Source organism: Furipterus horrens, unplaced genomic scaffold (assembly GCF_987537825.1).
Source record: "Furipterus horrens unplaced genomic scaffold, mFurHor1.1.pri manual_scaffold_2, whole genome shotgun sequence".
Lineage (NCBI taxonomy): Eukaryota > Metazoa > Chordata > Mammalia > Chiroptera > Furipteridae > Furipterus > Furipterus horrens.
Window position 1 is genome coordinate 194,620,036 of NW_028327172.1, and position 20,372 is coordinate 194,640,407.

The 20,372-nt window shown below is 38.2% G+C and overlaps 1 protein-coding gene across 2 annotated transcripts; it reads left to right on the plus strand.

Moving 5' to 3' along the window:
* The first annotated feature begins 10,545 nt into the window (after positions 1-10,545).
* Positions 10,546-19,712, plus strand: TLR10 (toll like receptor 10). 2 transcript variants are annotated; one of them, XM_090268193.1, is made up of 3 exons: positions 10,546-10,884; positions 15,236-15,334; positions 16,483-19,712. In XM_090268193.1, the coding sequence occupies exon 3, from the start codon at positions 16,545-16,547 to the stop codon at positions 18,957-18,959; it is 2,415 nt and encodes an 804-aa protein (XP_090124319.1). In that variant the 5' UTR covers positions 10,546-10,884; positions 15,236-15,334; positions 16,483-16,544; the 3' UTR covers positions 18,960-19,712. The 2 variants fall into 2 exon arrangements, with proteins under 2 accessions (XP_090124319.1, XP_090124320.1); XM_090268194.1 differs by lacking the exon at positions 15,236-15,334.
* Positions 19,713-20,372: the final 660 nt, after the last annotated feature.

Consider the following 20,372-nt stretch of genomic DNA (forward strand, 5'->3'; position numbering starts at 1 on the left):
GAATGAAATGATATAATTTTGACATGAAGAGTTAATTTCTAGCATATGAAGGATTCACTTATTTCTTTGCTAGGACTGAATTCTTTGAATTTATTATGTGATCAAGAGAAGCACCTGTTCAAACAACTCCAGTGATATATGTTCCTGTGTCCTGGGGTTAATGTTAGAAAACTCCATGCCTTTGATACCTGTAGATGGGTTTGTATAGCAGATTTCTATAGCTGTTGGTGCATTTTTCATTTCCATTCAGCATTTGGCTCTATATGTTGAAAGCTGCTTATTGTTAATGCTGGGGATGCTTTGCCTAAAGGGCTTTCTTTCTGGCCATGAGAACTTACATGGCCCACAAAATTGGCACTTCAGAAGTGCTGGAGATTATCCTTGGAAGCAGCCTTTAACCGATGTCACAAAGAGAACTGGCAGATAAATATCCCAACGTTTTTGCCCATTTTGGGGGATAAATCTGGGGGTGTACTTTATGCTGTTCCTGAGTTACCCAGTATGATAGAATTCTGACTCTCCATGGTAGAAAACAACTTGATAAAGCATTTTTTTATTGGGTTTCTTTTTATTATCTCATATCCTCATTCCTCCAAGGGTGTTTTCTAGGATCAGCTCTGAAGTAAATGACTTGTGGTTGAATACTTGTCTTAGGGAATGCATCTAGGAAATCCAGATCAAGAGTATGTTACATCACAAGCCAAATGGAAATTCTGAGTCTGGTTTTCTGTGGCTGGAGATCTTGCTGAGACTCTAATTGTCTGACCTGGCATGCACAAGAGCCTTTGCTCTTTAGATCAGAGGAAGAATGTAGTCAATGTGTACTGCTTCTATACATATCATCCCTGTTTTGGGGGAACTATTAAAACAGGATATGGGCAGATTAAAGCAATGCAAGAAATAAGCTTTATCAGATACTTTTCCAGATTTATTTTATCAGATATTTCTCATACTCATCAAATATTCTGTCTATCCTTTGATTGTGGCCTGACAGTACCTTGTCAGAGCTGCCCCATATATCTCTCACTTTATACCATGTGGCTTCACTAATACCATGGCACAGGATGTTTTTAAAAGCTTGTTCAACCGTTCTGGTACATGCACAAACTTAGAATTGCCATAGATATCCCCCGAGGAGATCCTTGACCATTTAGATATTCTTCTCTTTTATTTTGGGGGTAAAAAAATGAGTCATAGTCCAGGGATGCATTTTAGCTAGCCTTATTGTGGTGATCATTTCACAATATATACATATATCAAATCATTATGTTGTACCCCTGAAACTAATATAATATGTCAATTATATTTAAATTCTTTTAAAATGTCCACAACAACAACAAAGAAAAAAAAAGAGAAAGAAAAGAAAGAAAGAAAGAAAGGAAGGAAGGAAGAAAGAAAGAAAGAAAAAGAAAGAAAGAAAAGAAAAGGAAAAAACAAGGCATAATCTGCATCATTCCCCAAAGATTCCTTGAAAGGACTGAGCCTTACCCATAGGGGTAACCAGATCAAGAACTCACTCTTGGATCGGCTTAACTTTTCTCTTGTTTCATTCTTCTTAGTTCCCTTACTCTAAAGCCCTAAGATTATATCTTCAAACAAACAAATGATCTTCACATAAACCCCTTGTCTCAGTTTCCACTTCTGGGAAGAGAAACTATATATATTGCTTCTTGCCCTAAGAAACTTAGGGCCAGTCAGAGGGTATGCATGTATTCAGATAACTAAAATAAAAATCAATGAAACAAAAACATACAACTGAAGTTCAGAGACCACTTAGATTGAGTGAAGAAAATCTTAGAAATAATAGTTTTTCCACTTGGCCTTGAAGGAAGACTTTGACTTTGGATTTTTCAGTGTGTAATGAAGAATAGAAAGGCCATTCTAAATAGAGAGATGAAGAGGAAAAAGGCAGGAATACCCAGGCCTATTCTGGGTTGGTGTCCCAGTTTGACTGAACCATGAAGTTTATGAAAAATGACAGTGAGACATAAGCATGGAAAGTTAGATTAAGATTATATTGTCAAGGATCTTGAATTTCAAGCTATGAAGTTAAAATCTGGGAATATATAAAAGTCATTATTTAAAGTTCTATGATGAATAATAGTGGAAAGAAAATTAAAAACCATGAGGTATATGATAAAAAATATATGAAAGCACTTGTTCTGTAATGGAAGTTGCAAACAGAACTGGATTTTCCTGTTTTCTCTAGGATGATTGTGCTTCCTGTATTGAATGTCAAGATTTCATAACCAAGTTTCAGTTGCTCAGCACTACTGGGTGTTAGTTTGATAGGACTGATATACTGAAGTACTGCCACCTAAGTAACCAAAACAACAGAAATGTATTGGCTGATAGTTCTGGAGGCTAGAAGTCCAATCTCAAGGTGTTGGCAGGGTTGGTTCCTTCTGAGTGGAAGGGAAGATCTGTTTCTCATTGGCTTATTGGAGGGCTGTTTTTCCCTATATGTCTTTACATTATCTTCCTGCTATACCTGTCTGTCTTCAAATTTCCCTTTTTTATAAGGACAGCAGTCATTGCATTAGAGGTCATCCTAGTGACTTAATTATAACTAATAACAACCACAATAATTATATTTCCAAAAGGTCACATTCTTAGGTATTGGGTTTAAGAATTCAACAAATAAATTTTGAGGGACAGAGTTCAACTCATTCCATTTTCAAGTCTAAAAAATATCCTTAAGTGGAGGCATAAAGTCAAATGAAGTTTACCTAACAAACTCAAGATTTTGAGAAGTTATATTAATCATATTTATAAATATCCAATCTTGGAAGTGGTCTTAAGAAGGCTGGAAGGAAGTTGAAATTGTATTGGTATAATCTCCTTTCAAAGAGTTCAAGCTGGGCGATGAAGAGGTCAGGACAAAGTATGGACAAATATATAGTAATGAAAATAAAGTTTTCACAGATAAATTAGAGGAAATATTGCAGGATGAGTAAGTATGCAGTCTCTGATACTGAAGTCTGAGTTTTAGTTCTAGCTCCATCACTTATTTGTGAATGACTTTGGACAATTACTTAAACTTTCTAAACCTAGATTTCATTAATTGCAAAATGTACCTTAGAGTAGCTAGACAAAACCTTAAAATTTCCAGGTATAAATTAAAGACTAGTGTCAGTATGTCTCCCAAACTGCAGAGTTCACATGGCAAGCTTTCTACGTGGTTCTGTTGAAGTCTCTCTTCCTACAATTGAGGTGAGGAACACACATACTTCCACCCAGTCTTGTACCATTGTTAAGAGAATTAAATGAGTTAATATATGTAATGTGCATAACACAGTGCCTGGCACAAAACAAAAACAAATGTTTGCTATTATGATGATAATGACGATGTCATTATTACTGTTACTATTATTATTATCATATTATTATTATCATCTTCATTATCTTATGCCACCACGTGTGGGACTGGAGCTGAGCTTCTAATCACATTCAGTATAGATTGTCCTGGACTTTCTAAGATTAAATAAAATCAGAAAAGAGACAAAATTTTACTAAATAAAACTGGAAGCAGCTCTATGTTAAAATAAACAAGCGAATGAGCAAGCAAACAGATATTTGCCCTTGCAAAATGGCAAATGAGGAAGTGATTAATTGAGAAGTAAACTGGTAGCAAATATCACAGACAAAATTCTATTTTCCTTTTTTATATAAAGAACTAATTGCCTAAAACAGAAAAGCACTAAGATCTCAACTGAAATAATATCCATGAGAGGGACAGTTCAAAGCAGGAAACACATGAAAAATTTCAACCTAATGAAGGCCACATGAGTGTCACCAAAGTTTCTAGTCTGCGGGTTACCATTTTCTTTTATTTTCAGGTAGACCCATTTGAGTCCCCAGTCCATGTGGTTATGTGAACGTGTCCCTCCAGAGGATTTCAGCAGTGTGCTGAATTTCCTGATAACCTGTCATGTTCTCTCTCTGAATTGTTTATTCCCATGGCCGCCCAACACTTTGGACAGCTCATCACTGCCTTCCCTGGCCGTTTCAGAGCTCTCTGATGGACTTCATCCTCCCACCAGGACACAGTCGCTTTTTGAATCCCCACGTTAACACCCCCACACAAGAGGATGACAACCTTTAATAAACATCTATTGTCAAAGTTAATCCATGAGGTCCCAGGCACTGTGCCTTTGAGAGTCAGGGAACAGGAGTGCTGCACGGTGGTGGTGATGCAGTCTCAGGCGGGCTGTGAGTGTTTCCCTCTCTTCCAAGACAACTTAAGGATACTTCTTAGAACTTAAGCCTGACAGTCCCCTCCCCCAAAGAAATCGAAGATCGGAAAATATGCTAAGGGAATTTCTAAAGAACTGGAACAAAAAATTGTCAGTGCAAGAGAAAAAATAAGAACCTAAGTTGGGAGGTCCACATCTATCTAATGGGTGTTCCAGAAAGAGAGAATGGAGGGCAAGACATTATCAAATAAATGAAACAAAGCCTGGCTGGCATGGCTGAGTTGGTTGGGCATCAGCCCACAAGCCGAAAGGTTGCTGGTTCAATTCCTGGTCAGGGGACAGGGCAGGGTTTTGGGTTCAGTCCTCAGTTAGGGCACATACAGAAGGCAGCCAATCGATGTTTCTCTCTCACTCTTTCTCCTTCCTTTCCCTTCTCTCTAAAATAAAAAGTAAACAAAGAAATTCCACTGAGGATTAAGTCTCTTAACTGTGTCCAGAAAAATTAATGGTACAAGGTACCTTCTCCTGACATTTTAGAACACCAAGCAGAATGATCCTAAAAGCTTACACACAGAGAAAAGCACATACAAAGAATCAGAATGGTGTTGCACCTCTCAATACAATACTAGAAACTAGAAAATAATAGAGCAATATATTCAAAATTGTGTGGAAAATTATTTGCTACTTAGAAATTTAGATTCTGCCAAACGATTGCTCAAATATGGGGTAGGACATTTAAGTTCCAGCTTCAAATTGAAATCAAAACACTTTCTTCAGAAACTACTGGAGGATGTGTGCCCCTGCAGCAGGTGAAAACCAAGAGAGGAGATGCTATGCCTTCCAGGAAACAGGTGAGCTATTGTCAGAGAGGAGCAAGGCCTTTTCAGGGTGGCAGTAACTCATGGGCAGAGGGTGTCAGCTCTGTAGCTATCCTAGAGAATATCCAGTCCATACCTGAGCAGGATCATTTAAAAAAGTTGACTTGAGAGATAGTTGAGAATTGGGAGAAAATTATCATAGACACAGAGAAAACAAACAAAATAAAATACAAAGCAATTATTAATTAGAGAAAAACTGAGAAGTGTAATCATTGAGTGTAACCATAGTACATAATGTAGTTCTGAGTGGTGCCCCAATATTTACATAGGCCATATAATAGAAACACTGCACAACATTTAACCAAAAGTAGGAGAGAGCTCTTTAGAAAAGTGAATGCTGAGTTAGAGATATACATTTTTAAAGATATAAATGACACCAGATATAGCTGGTGTGTTAATGAGTATTTAATATTGATCCTCAAAAAAAAAAGGCTCTATGACAAAGAATTAACATTTTCTCCATTACTTCTATAAGTCTAGAAAAATTAACTAAACAATAAAGTCCTGATTTACAGTGTTTACCAATTTCATAGTGTAAATACTTCTACTGTGGTCAATGTTGCCCATGTCTCTAAAGGAGGAGTTTGAAGTAGTTGCACCAGTAATGTATCATTGTATAGTGTTCCCACCATAAAGATACAATAGACAGAAATAATCTCAAGAGCATAATAATAGTAAAATAATTAGGAAGTGCTGAGTTTTGAGTACCTACCACTTTTGTTTTTAATATAGTTAATTGAATGTATATGTAATTTTATTTGTAATAGTGGTTGTTTTGTAACAACTGGCTCACAAAATTATTGAAAATTAAAAATTGGCTCTCAGGAGCTGCCCTGAGCTGGCGGTAGCAGACCACCGGATGTATTGGAAGATATCAAAACAGGCATGATTCAGTGGGTAGCTTTTTCATATTGAGTCTAAACAATGGCATGTGGCTTGGAGGCAAACAAGGACGTCCAGGGAGATTCCTCATGCTGGTGTGTCTTAAAGGATCAAGTTTCTCACTCAGTCTAAGATAAACACCAAGCAACTCGTTAATAAAGTTTTGTTGGTAAAGTTATTGGCACCTGCATGAGAAATCCAGACTTTCTCTCCTTTCCTTTTTTCTTTTTCCTTTTCTACTCCCTGTTTAGCCTATACATTTTTTTAATGTTTTTTATTGATTATATTGTTACAACAGTTCCAATTTTCTCCCCCTTGCTCCCCTCCACCCAGCTCCCCCCTCCCCCAGCAATCCCCCCCAAGTCCACAGCCTATACATTTTTTCTTCCTTTTGTTGCCATTCCTCTTCTCTCCCTTCCTTGCCTTTCATCCTAATTTTCTCCATCTTCTTGGTCCCCTTTCTTCTCCTATGCTTTTACTTTCTCTTTTTGATCTGCGATCCTTTTTGCATTTCAAAACGTTTCATTTTCTCTCTTCCTCTTTAATCTTTCTTTATTATTTGTTTATCCTTCCTCTTCTCTCCTCCATTCCACTTCTAATAATATACATTTTTTCTTTCTTGTCCCTAAAGCCTTTGGGATAATTTCTGAGGACACAGGTCCTGATAATTGCCTCTACAGCACGATCATTCACAAAGTGAGCAGGTTCAGTTAACAAAGGGCGCAGGAGCTGGAATCAGGAGTGGTAAGGAAATGAGAGAGATTAACATTTGGCATCACTGGGGAAAATTTTGTGGGTGAATTAGAGTTCAAGTTTGTTGGCTAATTGTAGGATGGTCATTTATTAACTTAAGGCTCTAGCTCTATCTGTCCAACATGATAGCCATTAGCCTTATGTGGCTACTGAGCACTTGAAATATGGTAAGTCTGAATTGTGCGGTAACACATGCAAGATTTCTAAGACATTATATGAAAGAAGAATGTAAAATATCTTAATAGTTTTTATATTGAATACACGTAAATATTTTATGTAACGGATATGGATTAAATAAGTAAAATGAAGATTTTGTACAGATTAACTGAAACAGAATATTATTAAAATCAATCTCACCTATTTCTTTTTGCATGTTTTAATATGGTTACTAGGTATTTTAAAGTTACTCATGTGGCTTGCATTATTTCTGTATTCTATAGACAGTGCTGCTCTAGTTCTTGATAATTATGTAGTATTTACCAAACCTCTGCAGTCTTTCATTATGTCGCATTACATATTCAAAATGATTTAATTTATTTGTTCAAACTAAATTTTTCTCCCCTCCTTATACTCATCAAGTGTAGTAAAACTATTTTAATTTCCTAACCACGTGAAAATTTTGTTATCTTTTATTTATTTTCAAAAATATAATTCAGAAAAATAACCTGTGCCACTATTTTCTCTTACTGATATTTATAATAGAACCAGAGGAGCTTTACTCAATGAGCACATGCTTCACACTAAACTGTGAGCTGGCTTGCAGTGGCTGGGGGAGAAAGTACCTCAGGCCCTCTCTTCCACGCAGCAGGCAGCCTGGAGTTGTGTGACTTTCCCACCTGCCTGGATCAGGGACCTGCACCTTATTAAAGGCAAGACATAAAATAGGCCAGAAGACTCTCCGGTAGTCCATGGGTCCTGAGCCCAGTAGGGATGCTCCAGTTTGGTTAGTGAGACAAGGACCCAATCCGATTTCTTATCTTGGGGGAAATGTCCTGAGGACAAGCCTCTGCTCTACCCATAAGCCAACACTGAGAAAAGGCTGTAGAAGCAAAGGCAGCCACCAAAAGAAGCTAAGAGTAGAAAGAGAAGCAGATTGAGAAGGAGGAAGAGCCAAAGAGAAGTCAGATCATAACCAGAATGGAGACTAGCTGCTGCCCACTTTGGAGGGTACAACAAGAAGGCCAGGTGGTAGGCACTGTCCCAGGCTACCATTGTTTCAGGGCTCTGTGAGGACTGGCAGTGCGCTGCTGTGCTGCACCATTGCTTCCTGTAGTGTCTTTAAAATAAGTCTTTGTCCACTTGTGGTAACCCAAGGCTCATAGCAATGGTATGAGGAAGAAATGTGGCAGGCAGAATTATGAAATCAGGGAAAGGCATAAGGGGAAAGTGTGTGTGTGTGTGTGTGTGTGTGTGTGTCTGGGGGGGGGGAGGAGAGAGAGAGAGAGAGAGAGAGAGAGAGAGAATTATCATTACAGATATCTCTAAAGCCCAGAGTAAGAAGAGAGAAAGAAAAAAAAAAAAAAGAAAAGAAAAGACATAGAAACAGAAAAAAGGGAAGAGGAAAGATTTTTGACAGGAATAAAAAAAATGCATTTCAAAGTCATCAACACATGATTCTGAGCTTCCTAGTCTTATCACTAATTGCAAACAAGGATTTAAAAAGTTTAGAAATTATAAGTGAAGATGGGGAGAATAGTACATAAGCCCTTGGGTACCTGGAGTGGTAAAACATTGTGGGCTTTGGATCCAGACAGACTTGGTTTTGAATCTGAACTCCATGTCTTACTGGATAGTGACCTTAGCAAGTTTCCTGTTCTCGCTGATCTAGTTTCATTATCTGTCAAAAGGGAATTATATATAACTTCTGTGTAGTCCGTTGCAAGGATTAGCCAGTATCTTGTATGTGATTCTCCCTGACTTAAGAAGTAAAGGCAAGCTGAGGTGGTAATAATGATGATAACACAGAATACTACTTTCTAACTTGGCTCAACTCAGTTTTGGTAAATACATTTAAAAAGAGGTAAAAAAAAATGTCTCCATTCACTGACAGTGTAAAGTGCTTAAACATGTTGGGCTCTGGGAAAAAGATTATATTTTTGGACATAAAAAATCCAAAGTGATTATTTTTCCTTGAGAGGGCAATATTGAATGTGAATGTGCTGACCACAGTGGTTTGAGAATTTCTGAGATAAAAAGGATTTTAGAGCTTAGTTCATCAGATAAGCTAGGGTACCCTCTCCAACATTCCTGATGGGTGTGTATCTGGCTCCTGTTTCCATGTGTATGTAGACATGTTTGTATATGTTTACGTGGGCAGCAGACCATTTTTGTTTATTGTTTTTCTTTATACAGGTTTTCATGGTATTATTTTCCCTTAAAATATATGTAGAAATAGACTTATTACATTTTTACTTAAAAACATTATTGCAAAAGATTCTTGTTGTAACAATGCACCTCTCTCCAGTTTCACAGTTACATAAGCCAATTTTATCATTCATTTAAAAACTGACCCTTCTGCCCTGGCCGCTGTGGCTCAGTGGGTTGGGCGTCGGCCTGTGAGCCAAGTGTCGCTGGTTCGATTCCCAGTCAGGGCACATGACTAGGTTGCACGTCAGGTCCCCAGTTGGGGGAGTGAGTGAGAGGCAACCACACAGTGATGTTTCTCTCCCTCTCTTTCTCCTTTGCCTTCTCTAAAAATAAGTAAATAAACAAACAAATAAATAAATAATTAAAAACAAAAAACAAAAAATAAATACTGACCCTTCTGCCTATGGACAAATCTGTTTGGAAATATTCATCTTCACTAGTAGTTTCCAGCACTGTCAACTAAATTTTAAGTATAAATAAAATCTCAAAAAGTGTTGCTTTGAAAAAAACTGATCTGCACTCTGCAGTCTACGTAAATTATACCATGCGTATCTTACCACTTTATTCCAAGACAAATCCTCACTCTAACCCTTTCCCACCCTCTTCTAGTCAGATTTCTAAAATTATGGAAGCACCATTCCTATTCTTTCTCTGCACCACTTGGTCATCCCACCCAGTCTGATGGGTGAGGTAACTGTTCTGAACCTTAAAGTGAGGTAACATCAAAGTGCTCTAAGATGCTGTGGGAAACAGGATGGCAGGTCTACAAAAAATTAAACGTAGACTTGCTATGTGACCCAGCAACTCCACTTCTAAGTATTTTCCCAAAAGAACTGAAAGCAGAGGCTTGAACAGACATTCATACACCTACGTTCATAGCAGCATTATTCACAATAGCCAAAAGGTGAAAACAATTCAAATGTCAATGGATGGGTGAATGGATAAATACCAGGAAGTACATACACACAATGGAATATTATTCAGCCTTAAGAAAGAAGAAAATTCTGATTTCCTTCATGCTACAATGTGGCATAAAAACATTATGCTAAATGAAATAAGACAATTACAAAAGGAAAAATAGTGGACGATTCTATTTATATGAGGTAATGAGAAATGTCAAATTTATAGAGACAGAAAGTGGAATATTGTTTGCCAGAGGCTGGGGGGGGGGTGGGAATCAGGAGTCATTGTTTAATGGGTATAGAGTTTCAGCTGGGGAAGACGAAAAAGATCTGGAGATGGATGATGGTGAGGATGGGAGCACAACAACGTGAAATGTACTTGGTGGCGCTACCCAAGTGGTTAAAATGATAACTTTTATGTATCTGTATTTTACTGTATTTTTTAAAGAAAGTGCTCTGAGATTATAACCAATTTTTATGCAACGTGTAATACCACAGGAATGCAGTAGAGGGCAAAGGAGTTTTAGTGCCACAGAAAAGCTTGATTCAATCACTTCTACAGCCAGTTCTGGCCCGGTCCGTGATTCACCCACACCTGCAGCACAGACGGAGCCACTGCAAGCGTGGGAGTGAGAACTGTTAGCTTCGTTTGATGTGACACTCATGAAAAGGCAATGAGGGTTGCATGGGTCTGTCCTAAAGAAGAGACCATCTGAACTCATGTATGAGGGAATAAAGAAGCCTTATCCAGATTTTTAGTATTTAATATTTTGCCTACATTACCCTGAGGATTAATGACTAGTGAATGACCTTGGAGCTATTGATCTGAGGAATTGTCTTGAAGATGCTTGGGGGTTTGAGTTTCCTTTCACTGGTTGCTGATTAAACCTGGTCCCAGACACTGTGGTGAGTTTTCTCCCGCTTTAATTTTCCTGTAATGCATGTTAATGACATCTGTTGTTTGGCCATTTAAAGCATATTTGTAGTTCTTTTACAGTTTAAAAGTTCTGCATGTGTGTTGTATGCCTAAACGTAGGGGCACATCTGATGGATTTTGTTCAATGTAGCTCTTGCTCAGTTCCCTTCAAAAGTCCAAAGTGACCAAAGGTGGCCATGTGGCTGCTGTAGAGGATGATTAGGAGCATCTGGGCATTTTTCAAGGGCCAGAGTTCTTAGATCTAGGAGTTTAAAGTAAGTGACCACAGACTGAAGTATTTCGTGAGATGATAATGTTAAAAACAGCTTGGTCAGCTTAATGACTGTAACTGCCAGTGTCCTGCCATACCATTCTGTGGCCGGAGACAAAAGGAAAAATCAGTAATACGGATCCTGTCTCTATGAAAAATTTTTATATTTTATTCATCATGAATTGCCACATTAATTTTAATTTAAAAAACATTTCATTAAACATCATTTATCTTGATTAATGAGTTTCTTGATGTCTTTTAGAATTTGTGCCTGAAATCACCCTCATCTTGGCCCTGATAAGTGCTACCATTTGTAATATGCTAGCAATGATAACAAGTGATTTATATACATTATCTCTTTTACGTCTCTTCCCAAAACATACTTTACAGATGAGAAATTGGAACCTTTCAGCAGTTAAATAGATGGTTTAAGCTAACACAGCCAGTGAGTAGCTAAGATTGGACTTGAACACAGATCAATCAATTCCTAACATTAAACTCATTCCTTTTTTTAAAGTATATTTTATTGATTATGTTGTTACAGTTGTCCCGATTTCTTTTCCCTTTTCTTCCCTCTGCCCAGTACCCCTCTTTCTTTCAGCAATCCCACCCACCCTTAGTTCATGTCCATGGGTCCTGCATATAAGTTCCTTGGCTTCACTCTTTCCTATACTATTCTTAACTTCCCCTGTCTATTTTGTACCATCCAATTATGCTTCTTAATCCCTGAACCATTTCCCCATTTCTCCCTCTTCCCCTTCCCAGCTGATAACCCTCCAAATGATCCCCATACCTATTATTCTGTTCCTATTCTGGTTTGCTTAGTTGGATTTTGTTTTTATTTTTTAGACTCAGTTGTTGATAGTTGTGAATTTATCATTTTAATATTCATAGTTTTGATTTTCTTTTTCTTAAGTAAATCCCTTTAACATTTCATATAATAATGACTTGGTGATGATGAACTCCTTTAGCTTTACCTTGTCTGGGAAGCACTTTATCTGCCCTTCCATTACTAAACTCATTCTTGAACCATCATGCACTACATCATACCAGGAATTCACAACACAAGTTTATTCATTCAACATATTTTTTGAGAGCATGTTGTGTACCACCTTGTGCTAAAAATACAAAATTTAAATCCTTTATTCATTCATATATACATTTTAAAAAGTATTTACTGAACATGTGCTATGTGCCAAGCTCTATTCTATGTGCTGGGGATATGGAAGTGAACAACACTTTCAGCTCTCTTCTCTCATGGGTGTGAGAGGTTGGGGAGATAATCAATAAACAAATAAATGAAAAAAGTTTTAGATAGCATTAAGTGCTGTGTTTTGTAGAGGAATAAAATAAGATGATATGAGCTAAGAGCAAGTTGGCCACTTTAGATTAGGTGGTCAAATCAGATCTCTTAGAGGGGATAAATTTTTAGCCAAGACCTAAATGACAAGAAAAATCTAACCAACGAAGGACCGGGGGAAGAACATGCCAACCATAGTGGAAAGGCTAGTGTCAAGGCTCTCAGGCTGGAGCAAGCGTGGTGTAGCCAAAGAACAAAAGAGGGGCCAGTACGACTGGAGTGCAGAGGACAGGAGAAGGGTAGTATGAAGTGAGGTCCAAGAAGGAAGCAAGAGCAGCTCGTGGAGGTGTTGTAGTCTGGTATTAGAGGTTTGGGTTTTATTTTAACTGTGATAGTACGTTACTTAGGACATCAGCTGGCTGCTGTGACAAAATACAGTGGCTTAAACAAGACAGTGCTCAACGAATTGGCTCAATCCATGTCCTTGTAAGTAATTGACATAAAACCTCAGTTGGGTGACATTTGCAGACTTATTCATTAAGTTCCTTGGACGGTGTATTAGGAAACTTTAAAGAATCAATACAACCTATTGAGATATAATTTCATTGTGATTAATGTAGTATAATACATTCTGAAAACAAACTTACCTTGACCGCCCTAGAGTGGCTAAGAGCCCAGGCTCTGGACTCACTGTATTAACTCTGTGACTGTGAGGCAATGATGTGACCACCACCTTCCATAGCTGTAAAGGGTGCCTAGTGAGAGCACTTAGCTAACAAGGTGGCTGCTGTAGGATCAACCCACAGAAAGTTAGCATTACTTAGCTCAGTGAATGCTAGCTGTTGTTACCCCCAAAGACATCACGTGACCACTGTCTCATTTGCATGACAGAGTCAACGTGGAGTGGAGATGCTACCAGATTCATCAGACAGAATGAGTCACTCAGTTCCTCTTAAATGTGGGTAATAGATTAAAATTATGGTACGGAAACCAATTTATTTTGCTGGATTCCTGAAATCTGGAAAATTGCCATGGACATAAAATTGCATCCTAGAGGCTCTCTTTTTATATTCATAACTGTTCTTATATTGATCGTCAGAAAACATATTAAATATTATATGAAAAGGAGATGACCAAAGACTGCCTTGGATGGACTGGAAGAAATGAAAATGGAGGAAATATCTCAATGGGAAGGTGAAAACCCTAGGCCAGTTCCAGGCTACCATCTCCTCAATCCCATCCCCACCTGGAGCCTTTCATGCCCTCTTTCCACTGAGCACACAACGGACAAGGAATATCAAAATCAAAGTTTTCTCTTCAGTCATGCCACTAGGTGGTTGAGCATTTCTGTGTCTAGTTTCCTACTTTCTGTGCAATGGTTTTATATAGTATTTTCATTTTTAACTTACTTAGGGAACTATCCACATGTTTTCTAGAATTTCTTCACTTCAACAACAACAACAACAACAAATAAAAAACTCAAATTTGACTGGGTTCCAGAGAAAGAAAAATCCAGATGAGAGGGAGGTAATAGTTTAGGTGACCTGTTGTGTTAGTTCTGCTAGTTTGGCTCCCTCATGACACCTGCATGGGTGCGTGGATGTACACACACACACACACACAGCTTCTCACAGCAACGGTCCGCTGTTCCTCCTGCTTGTCTATGGGAGTAACCAGTCCAGGGTTAGGCTAAGGGTCAGGGGATTTGGGATAGTACATGCAAGTTGAAGCAGGAAAACTCACACCACTGCTAACTGCCTTCCCTTGGTGTTTTCCGAGTGCCTGGTGTGGGAGGACATAAAGTCGAAGACTTTACTAATTTAATATTTCAATCTAACCACTTTTCACCACCCACCCCCACCTCCTCTTTTCTTGCATGAATTACTCGATAGTGTCCCAGGGGATCTTTCCTGTCAGACTTGTGCTCTTCCAGTCATTTCCACCCAACAAGCAGAGGACTCTTTAAAATGTACATTAGAACCTGTGACCTTTCTGTCCTAATTCCTCCACTGATTTCTCATTTCAACCACAGGAAAATCCAGAGTCCTTACAAAATCTGACTGACCTTTCAATTCACTCCCCCAACTCCAATCTAGCAGCTCCCCACGTTTTCCAAGCATGCTCTCCCCCAGGTCTTTGAATTGGTACTTGCACTTCCCTCTCTCTCTCTCGAATACTTCTTTCCCCAGACAAGTGGCTTGCTCCCTCACTCCCTTTAGATCTCCACACGAAGGCCACCATATCAGAGGGACATTTTCTCAGTGCCCTATACAAAATATCACCCTCCAGTTGCTCTCTGTCCCCCTTACTTTAAAGTTATTTTTCTTTCTAGTTCTTATCACCACCTCAGATATAAATATTATTTTGCTTATAGTCTCCCTTTTCTTATCCCTTACTAGAATGTAAGCTGTGTAGGAACAGAAGTTCTGTCTGTCCTATTCACTGGTATATCCTCAGAGCCTAGAAAAGTTTTTTGCAAAGTAGGTACTTATAAATGTCTTGAATAATGAATACTGTGAACATCTTAGTTCTCCAACCACCTCTGTTCTGTGTCTAATCAAACAACTTGAAGCTGGACTCTTCTCAAAGTCCTCAGAATTCTGCATCTATATGTTTGCTCATTTGTAAAATGCAAGAAATAGTACTCCCTCAGAGTTTTGTGATAAATAAGTGAGATGATATATGAAGGGTCCAGTATATATCTTGGCACATAGAAAGCCTCCAATAAGAGGAAAATATTTTTATTATCATTATCATTATTGTTTGGCAGTAATCCAGATTGCGTTTGCACCAACCTGAAGATGTATAAAGGCATAAGGACAGAAACCATTCTGTTTATTTCTATGCTTTGGACCTTCCAAGTATATTGGTAAGTGTTGTTGAAAGGCAGATATTAGCTCCAGGAACTCTCTATGTCCATAAATGCAAAAATTGAGAAATACCTCATAACAGTAATTTAGGGGCCTACAGTATTAGGTGATAAAAAAATTACTTTCATTGAGGATGTACGTCCACACTCAAACCTGCACACAGATGTTTATAGCAGTTTTATTCATAACTGCCAAAACTTTGAGGTCATCAAGATGCCCTTTAGAAGGTGAACGAATACACTGTGGTATATCTGGACAATGGAATTCTATTCAGCACTGAAAAAAGAAAGAGCTATCAAGCCATGCAAAGACATGGAGAGAACAAGTGCAGATAACTAAGTGAAAGAAGCCAATGTGAAAAAGATGCCTATGGTATGATTCAACTATATATTCTGGAAATGACAAAACTATGGAGACAATAAAATGTCAGTGGTTGCCTACGGGTGTGTGTGTGTGTAAGTGTAAGAGAGAGAGAGAGAGAGCACAGAGGATTTTTTTAGGGTGGTGAAAATGCTCTATGTGATACTATAATGATGGATACATGTCATCATACATTTGTCCAAACTCACAGAATGTACAAGAGTGAACCATAACATAAACTATGGACTTCAGGCGACTGTGATGAGTCCGTGTAGGTCTATCAGTTGTAGTGAATGTATCACTCTGGTGGAGGGTGTTGACAACCAAGGAGGCTATGCATGTGTGGGGGCGGGGGATATGAAAAAAATCTCTGTACCTTCCCATCAATTTTGCTGTGACCCTTAACTTGCTCTAAAAAATCTCTTCTAAAAATTACTTTTGATTTTCTGAAAGCCTTCAGGATGTCAAAAGGGAATGTGAGAGGGGGTATTGGGTGTTTTGGCAATAAAGTTTCTAAGCCGAACAAAGAGAGAGGCACTTCTGCCAACTATTATATTCTCCCTTTTGGGAATCCTGACTTGCCTCCATGATGAACATATGACACAGTAACTGGCTTGGAAATCTATGAGCCAAACTTGTGGGTCAAGTTCAAAGACTCATTATACATGTTGGGACCCCATTTCAAACTCTTGGTGAATATAGTCATATATTGTCATTAAAAAAACTTAAAGTCCTACAGGATTTAACAAACCACATAACCATATAATATTATTTGCTATCTTTCTAGGATTTTGAACTCCTCTTCATCATCCATGTGAGAGAACCAGTGATAAAGTTGTCTGAATTACAATGAGATATATCAGAAACATGTATGTGTTTTGTGGTATTGTCATGTCAGTGCATGGCTGGGTTTCAGAGCTGCCAGAAGAAAGGGAATTGACTACCAACTGCTCCAACATGTCTCTAAGAAAGGTTCCTGCAGACTTGACCCCAACCACAACCACACTGGATTTATCCTACAACCTCCTTTTTGAACTCCAGAGTTCAGATTTTAGTTCTGTCTCTAAATTGAAAGTTTTGATTCTGTGCCATAACAGAATCCAAGAGCTGGATATCAAGACCTTTGAATTTAACAAGGAGTTAATATATTTAGACCTGTCTTATAACAGACTGAAGACTGTGACGTGGTATTCACTGGCAGGTCTTAGACATTTAGATCTTTCTTTCAATGACTTTGACACCATGCCTGTCTGTGAGGAGATTAGCAACATGTCTCACCTGGAAGTCTTAGGCTTGAGTGGGGCAAAAATACAAAAATCAGATTTCCAGAAAATCGCTTCTTTGCATTTAAATACTGTTTTTTTAGGATTAAGTACTCTTTCTCATTATGAAGAAGGCAGCCTGCCCATCTTAAATACAACAAAACTTCACATTGTCTTACCAACGAACACAAATTTCTGGGTTCTTCTGCGTGATGGAATCAAGACTTCAAAAATATTAGAAATGGTAAATATAGATGGCAAAAGCCAATTTGCAAGTTATGAAACTCAAAAGAATCTTACTTTAGAGAATTCCAAGACGTCCATTCTGTTACTTAATAACATTGATTTACTTTGGGATGACCTTCTCCTTATCTTTCAATTTGTTTGGCATACATCAGTAGAATATTTTCAAATTGAACATGTGACTTTTGGAGGTACGGTTTATCTTGATCACAAGTCATTTGACTACTCAAATACTGTAATGAGAACTATAAAATTGGAGCATGTACATTTCAGAATTTTTTACATTCCACAGGAAAGTGTCTACTTGCTTTTTACCAAAATGGATATAGAAAACCTGACAATATCAGATGCACAGATGCCTCACATGCTATTCCCTATTTATCCTACAAGATTCCGCTATTTAAATTTTGCTAATAATATCTTAACAGATGAAATATTCAGAAACCCTATCCAACTGCCTCATTTGAAAACTCTCGTTTTGAAGGGCAACAAATTGGAGACAATATCCTTAGTGAGCTGCTTTGCTAAGAACACATCCTTGCAGTTCTTAGATCTAAGCCAAAATCTGTTACAATATGAAAATAATGAAAATTGCTTTTGGCCAGAAACCTTGATCACCATGAATCTATCATTCAATAAATTTGCTGATTCTGTTTTCAGGTGCTTGCCCACAAGTATTCAAATACTTGACCTGAATAATAACCAAATTCAAACAGTCCCTAAAGAGATTATTCATCTGAAGTCTCTGCAAGAGCTAAATCTTGCATTTAATTTCCTAACTGATCTTCCTGGGTGCAGTCATTTCAAAAAACTTTCAGTTCTAAACATTCAAATGAACTTAATTCTCAGCCCCTCCCTGGATTTTTTTCAGAGCTGCCACAAAGTTAAGACTCTAAATGCAGGCAGAAATCCATTCTGGTGTACTTGTGAATTAAGAGATTTCATTCAGCTTGAAAAATACTCAAAGGGCATGATGGTTGGATGGTCAGATTCATACATCTGTGAATACCCTTTGAATCTAAAGGGGACTCAGTTAAAGGATGTTTACCTTCCTGAATTATCCTGCAACACAGCTCTGTTGATTGTTACTATTGTGGTCATCATGCTAGCTATGGGGATGGCTGTGGCCTTCTGCTGCCGCTACTTTGATCTGCTCTGGTATCTCAGGATGCTAGGTCAATGGACACAGACATGGCACAGGGTTAGGAAGACAACCCAGGAACTCAAGAAAAATGTCCAATTCCATTTGTTTATTTCATACAGTGAACATGATTCTGCCTGGGTGAAATATGAATTGATCCCTCATCTAGAGAAAGAAGATGGTTCTGTCTTGATTTGCCTTCCTGAGGGAAACTTTGACCCTGATAAGGCAGTTACTGAAAATATCTTAAACTGCATTGAGAAAAGCTATAAGTCCATCTTGGTTTTGTCTCCCAACTTTGTCCAGAGTGAGTGGTGTCATTATGAACTCTATTTTGCCCACCACACTCTCCTTGATGAAATTTCTCATAGCATAATTCTTATCTTACTGGAACCTGTTCCACTCTACTGCATTCCTACGAGGTATCCAAAGCTGAAAGCTCTCATGGAAGAGAAAGCATACTTGGAATGGCCCAAGGATAGGCGTAAATGTGGACTTTTTTGGGCAAATCTTCGAGCTACTATTAATGTTAATTTGTGTGGACTACAGACACTCAGAGAGCTGGATGAAGAGTCTTCAGGTTCTGCAATCTCTCTGGTAAGAACAGACTGCCTATAAAACCCCATCCTCCCTTAGAGAGATGGGGGCGCACATACATGGTTGGGCTATAAGTCGATACACCTTTATGATGACAACTTGATAATATATATTAAAATAAAAAATGACTGTTCCCTCATGTTAATTCCATAAACGTTTTCTAAGAATGTGTCCTACAGAAACACAGGTTTGCAAAGGTTTATGTAAAAAGGTGTTTGTCTGCTGGTTCGATTCCTAATCAGGTCATGTGCCTGGGTTGTGGGCCAGGTCCCAGTTGCAGGTGTGCAAGAGGAAACTAATCAATGTTTCTCTCACACATAGATGTTTTTCTTCCACTTTCTCGATTACTTCCCCTTTCTCTAAAAATAAATAAAATCTTTCAAAAAAAAAAAAAAAGGTGTTTGTCTCAGCATTGTTTATAATCATGAAAAATAGAAAACAGTTCATTTGCCCACAAAATAAGAATTGATCCCATAAATTATAATACATTAATGCAACAGAATATTACACAGGCATTTAAAATAAATGAGATAGCTCTATATTTACTGGTATGGTGAAAATTCTACTAATATGGTGGTTTATACATTGAAATGAAAGTCTAAAGGACTCTATACCAGTACTTTGAGACATAATAGCGGTTTGAGTTGGGAGACTGGATCACAAGGAGCATTTGGTTTCTATGTTGCATATTTCTATAATCTTGGAGTTGCTTCAAATGAATCTGTATTTCTTGAATCAGTGGGAAAAAACAATAAAGATAATTTTTAAAGCCTAGTCATTCTACTCATTTTGTTTGATTCTTCCCTTCCAGTCTCATAGATCTTTGAAGGAAAACCGGCTTTCTTGAATTTTGCAAAATTACATTTCAAAACACGTTACTTCCCTGATTAGAAAAATTTCTGCGGCTCACCCACATGATAAAGGAAGAAAATGTCAAGCTCCCATGAGCTCTGACACCAACGTCCTCTCACCTCCTTGCACCCTATCAGTGAGCCCTACCAATTTACCAATCCTTACCTAGAACATTCTGTCTTCTTTCAGGCCCCTGAGCCCTAGCCTTGGGTATCTTGACCGCCTGTAATACCTTCCCCTTGGTTCATTCAGGAAATCTTACATACACTTCAAGGCACAATCTAAATGTCAACTCTGTTTTTGAACCCTTCCTCACTTCTTCCTCTAAGCATGATGCTACTAGATTAACAGTTGATTTTGACACTTTGGACATACTTCTGTCACCAAAGTGATAATATATGTTTTTAAAGTTTTCGATTCTCACTGGACTCAAAGGCTAGGACAGACTTCCCCCTCTGCCCTTGTATCAGCAGCAGTTTGCTCAGTCCCTGGGTCAGAGGTATTCAGTGAATGTGTATGAAATGGGTGTTGGGTTAACTGGAGGAACTTAATGGGGACTCAACAGACTTCAGGACGGATAGT

Coding starts and splice junctions, on each gene's coding strand:
- TLR10 (XM_090268193.1), top strand. CDS start 16,545: ATGAGATATATCAGAAACATGTATGTGTTTTGTGGTATTGTCATGTCA.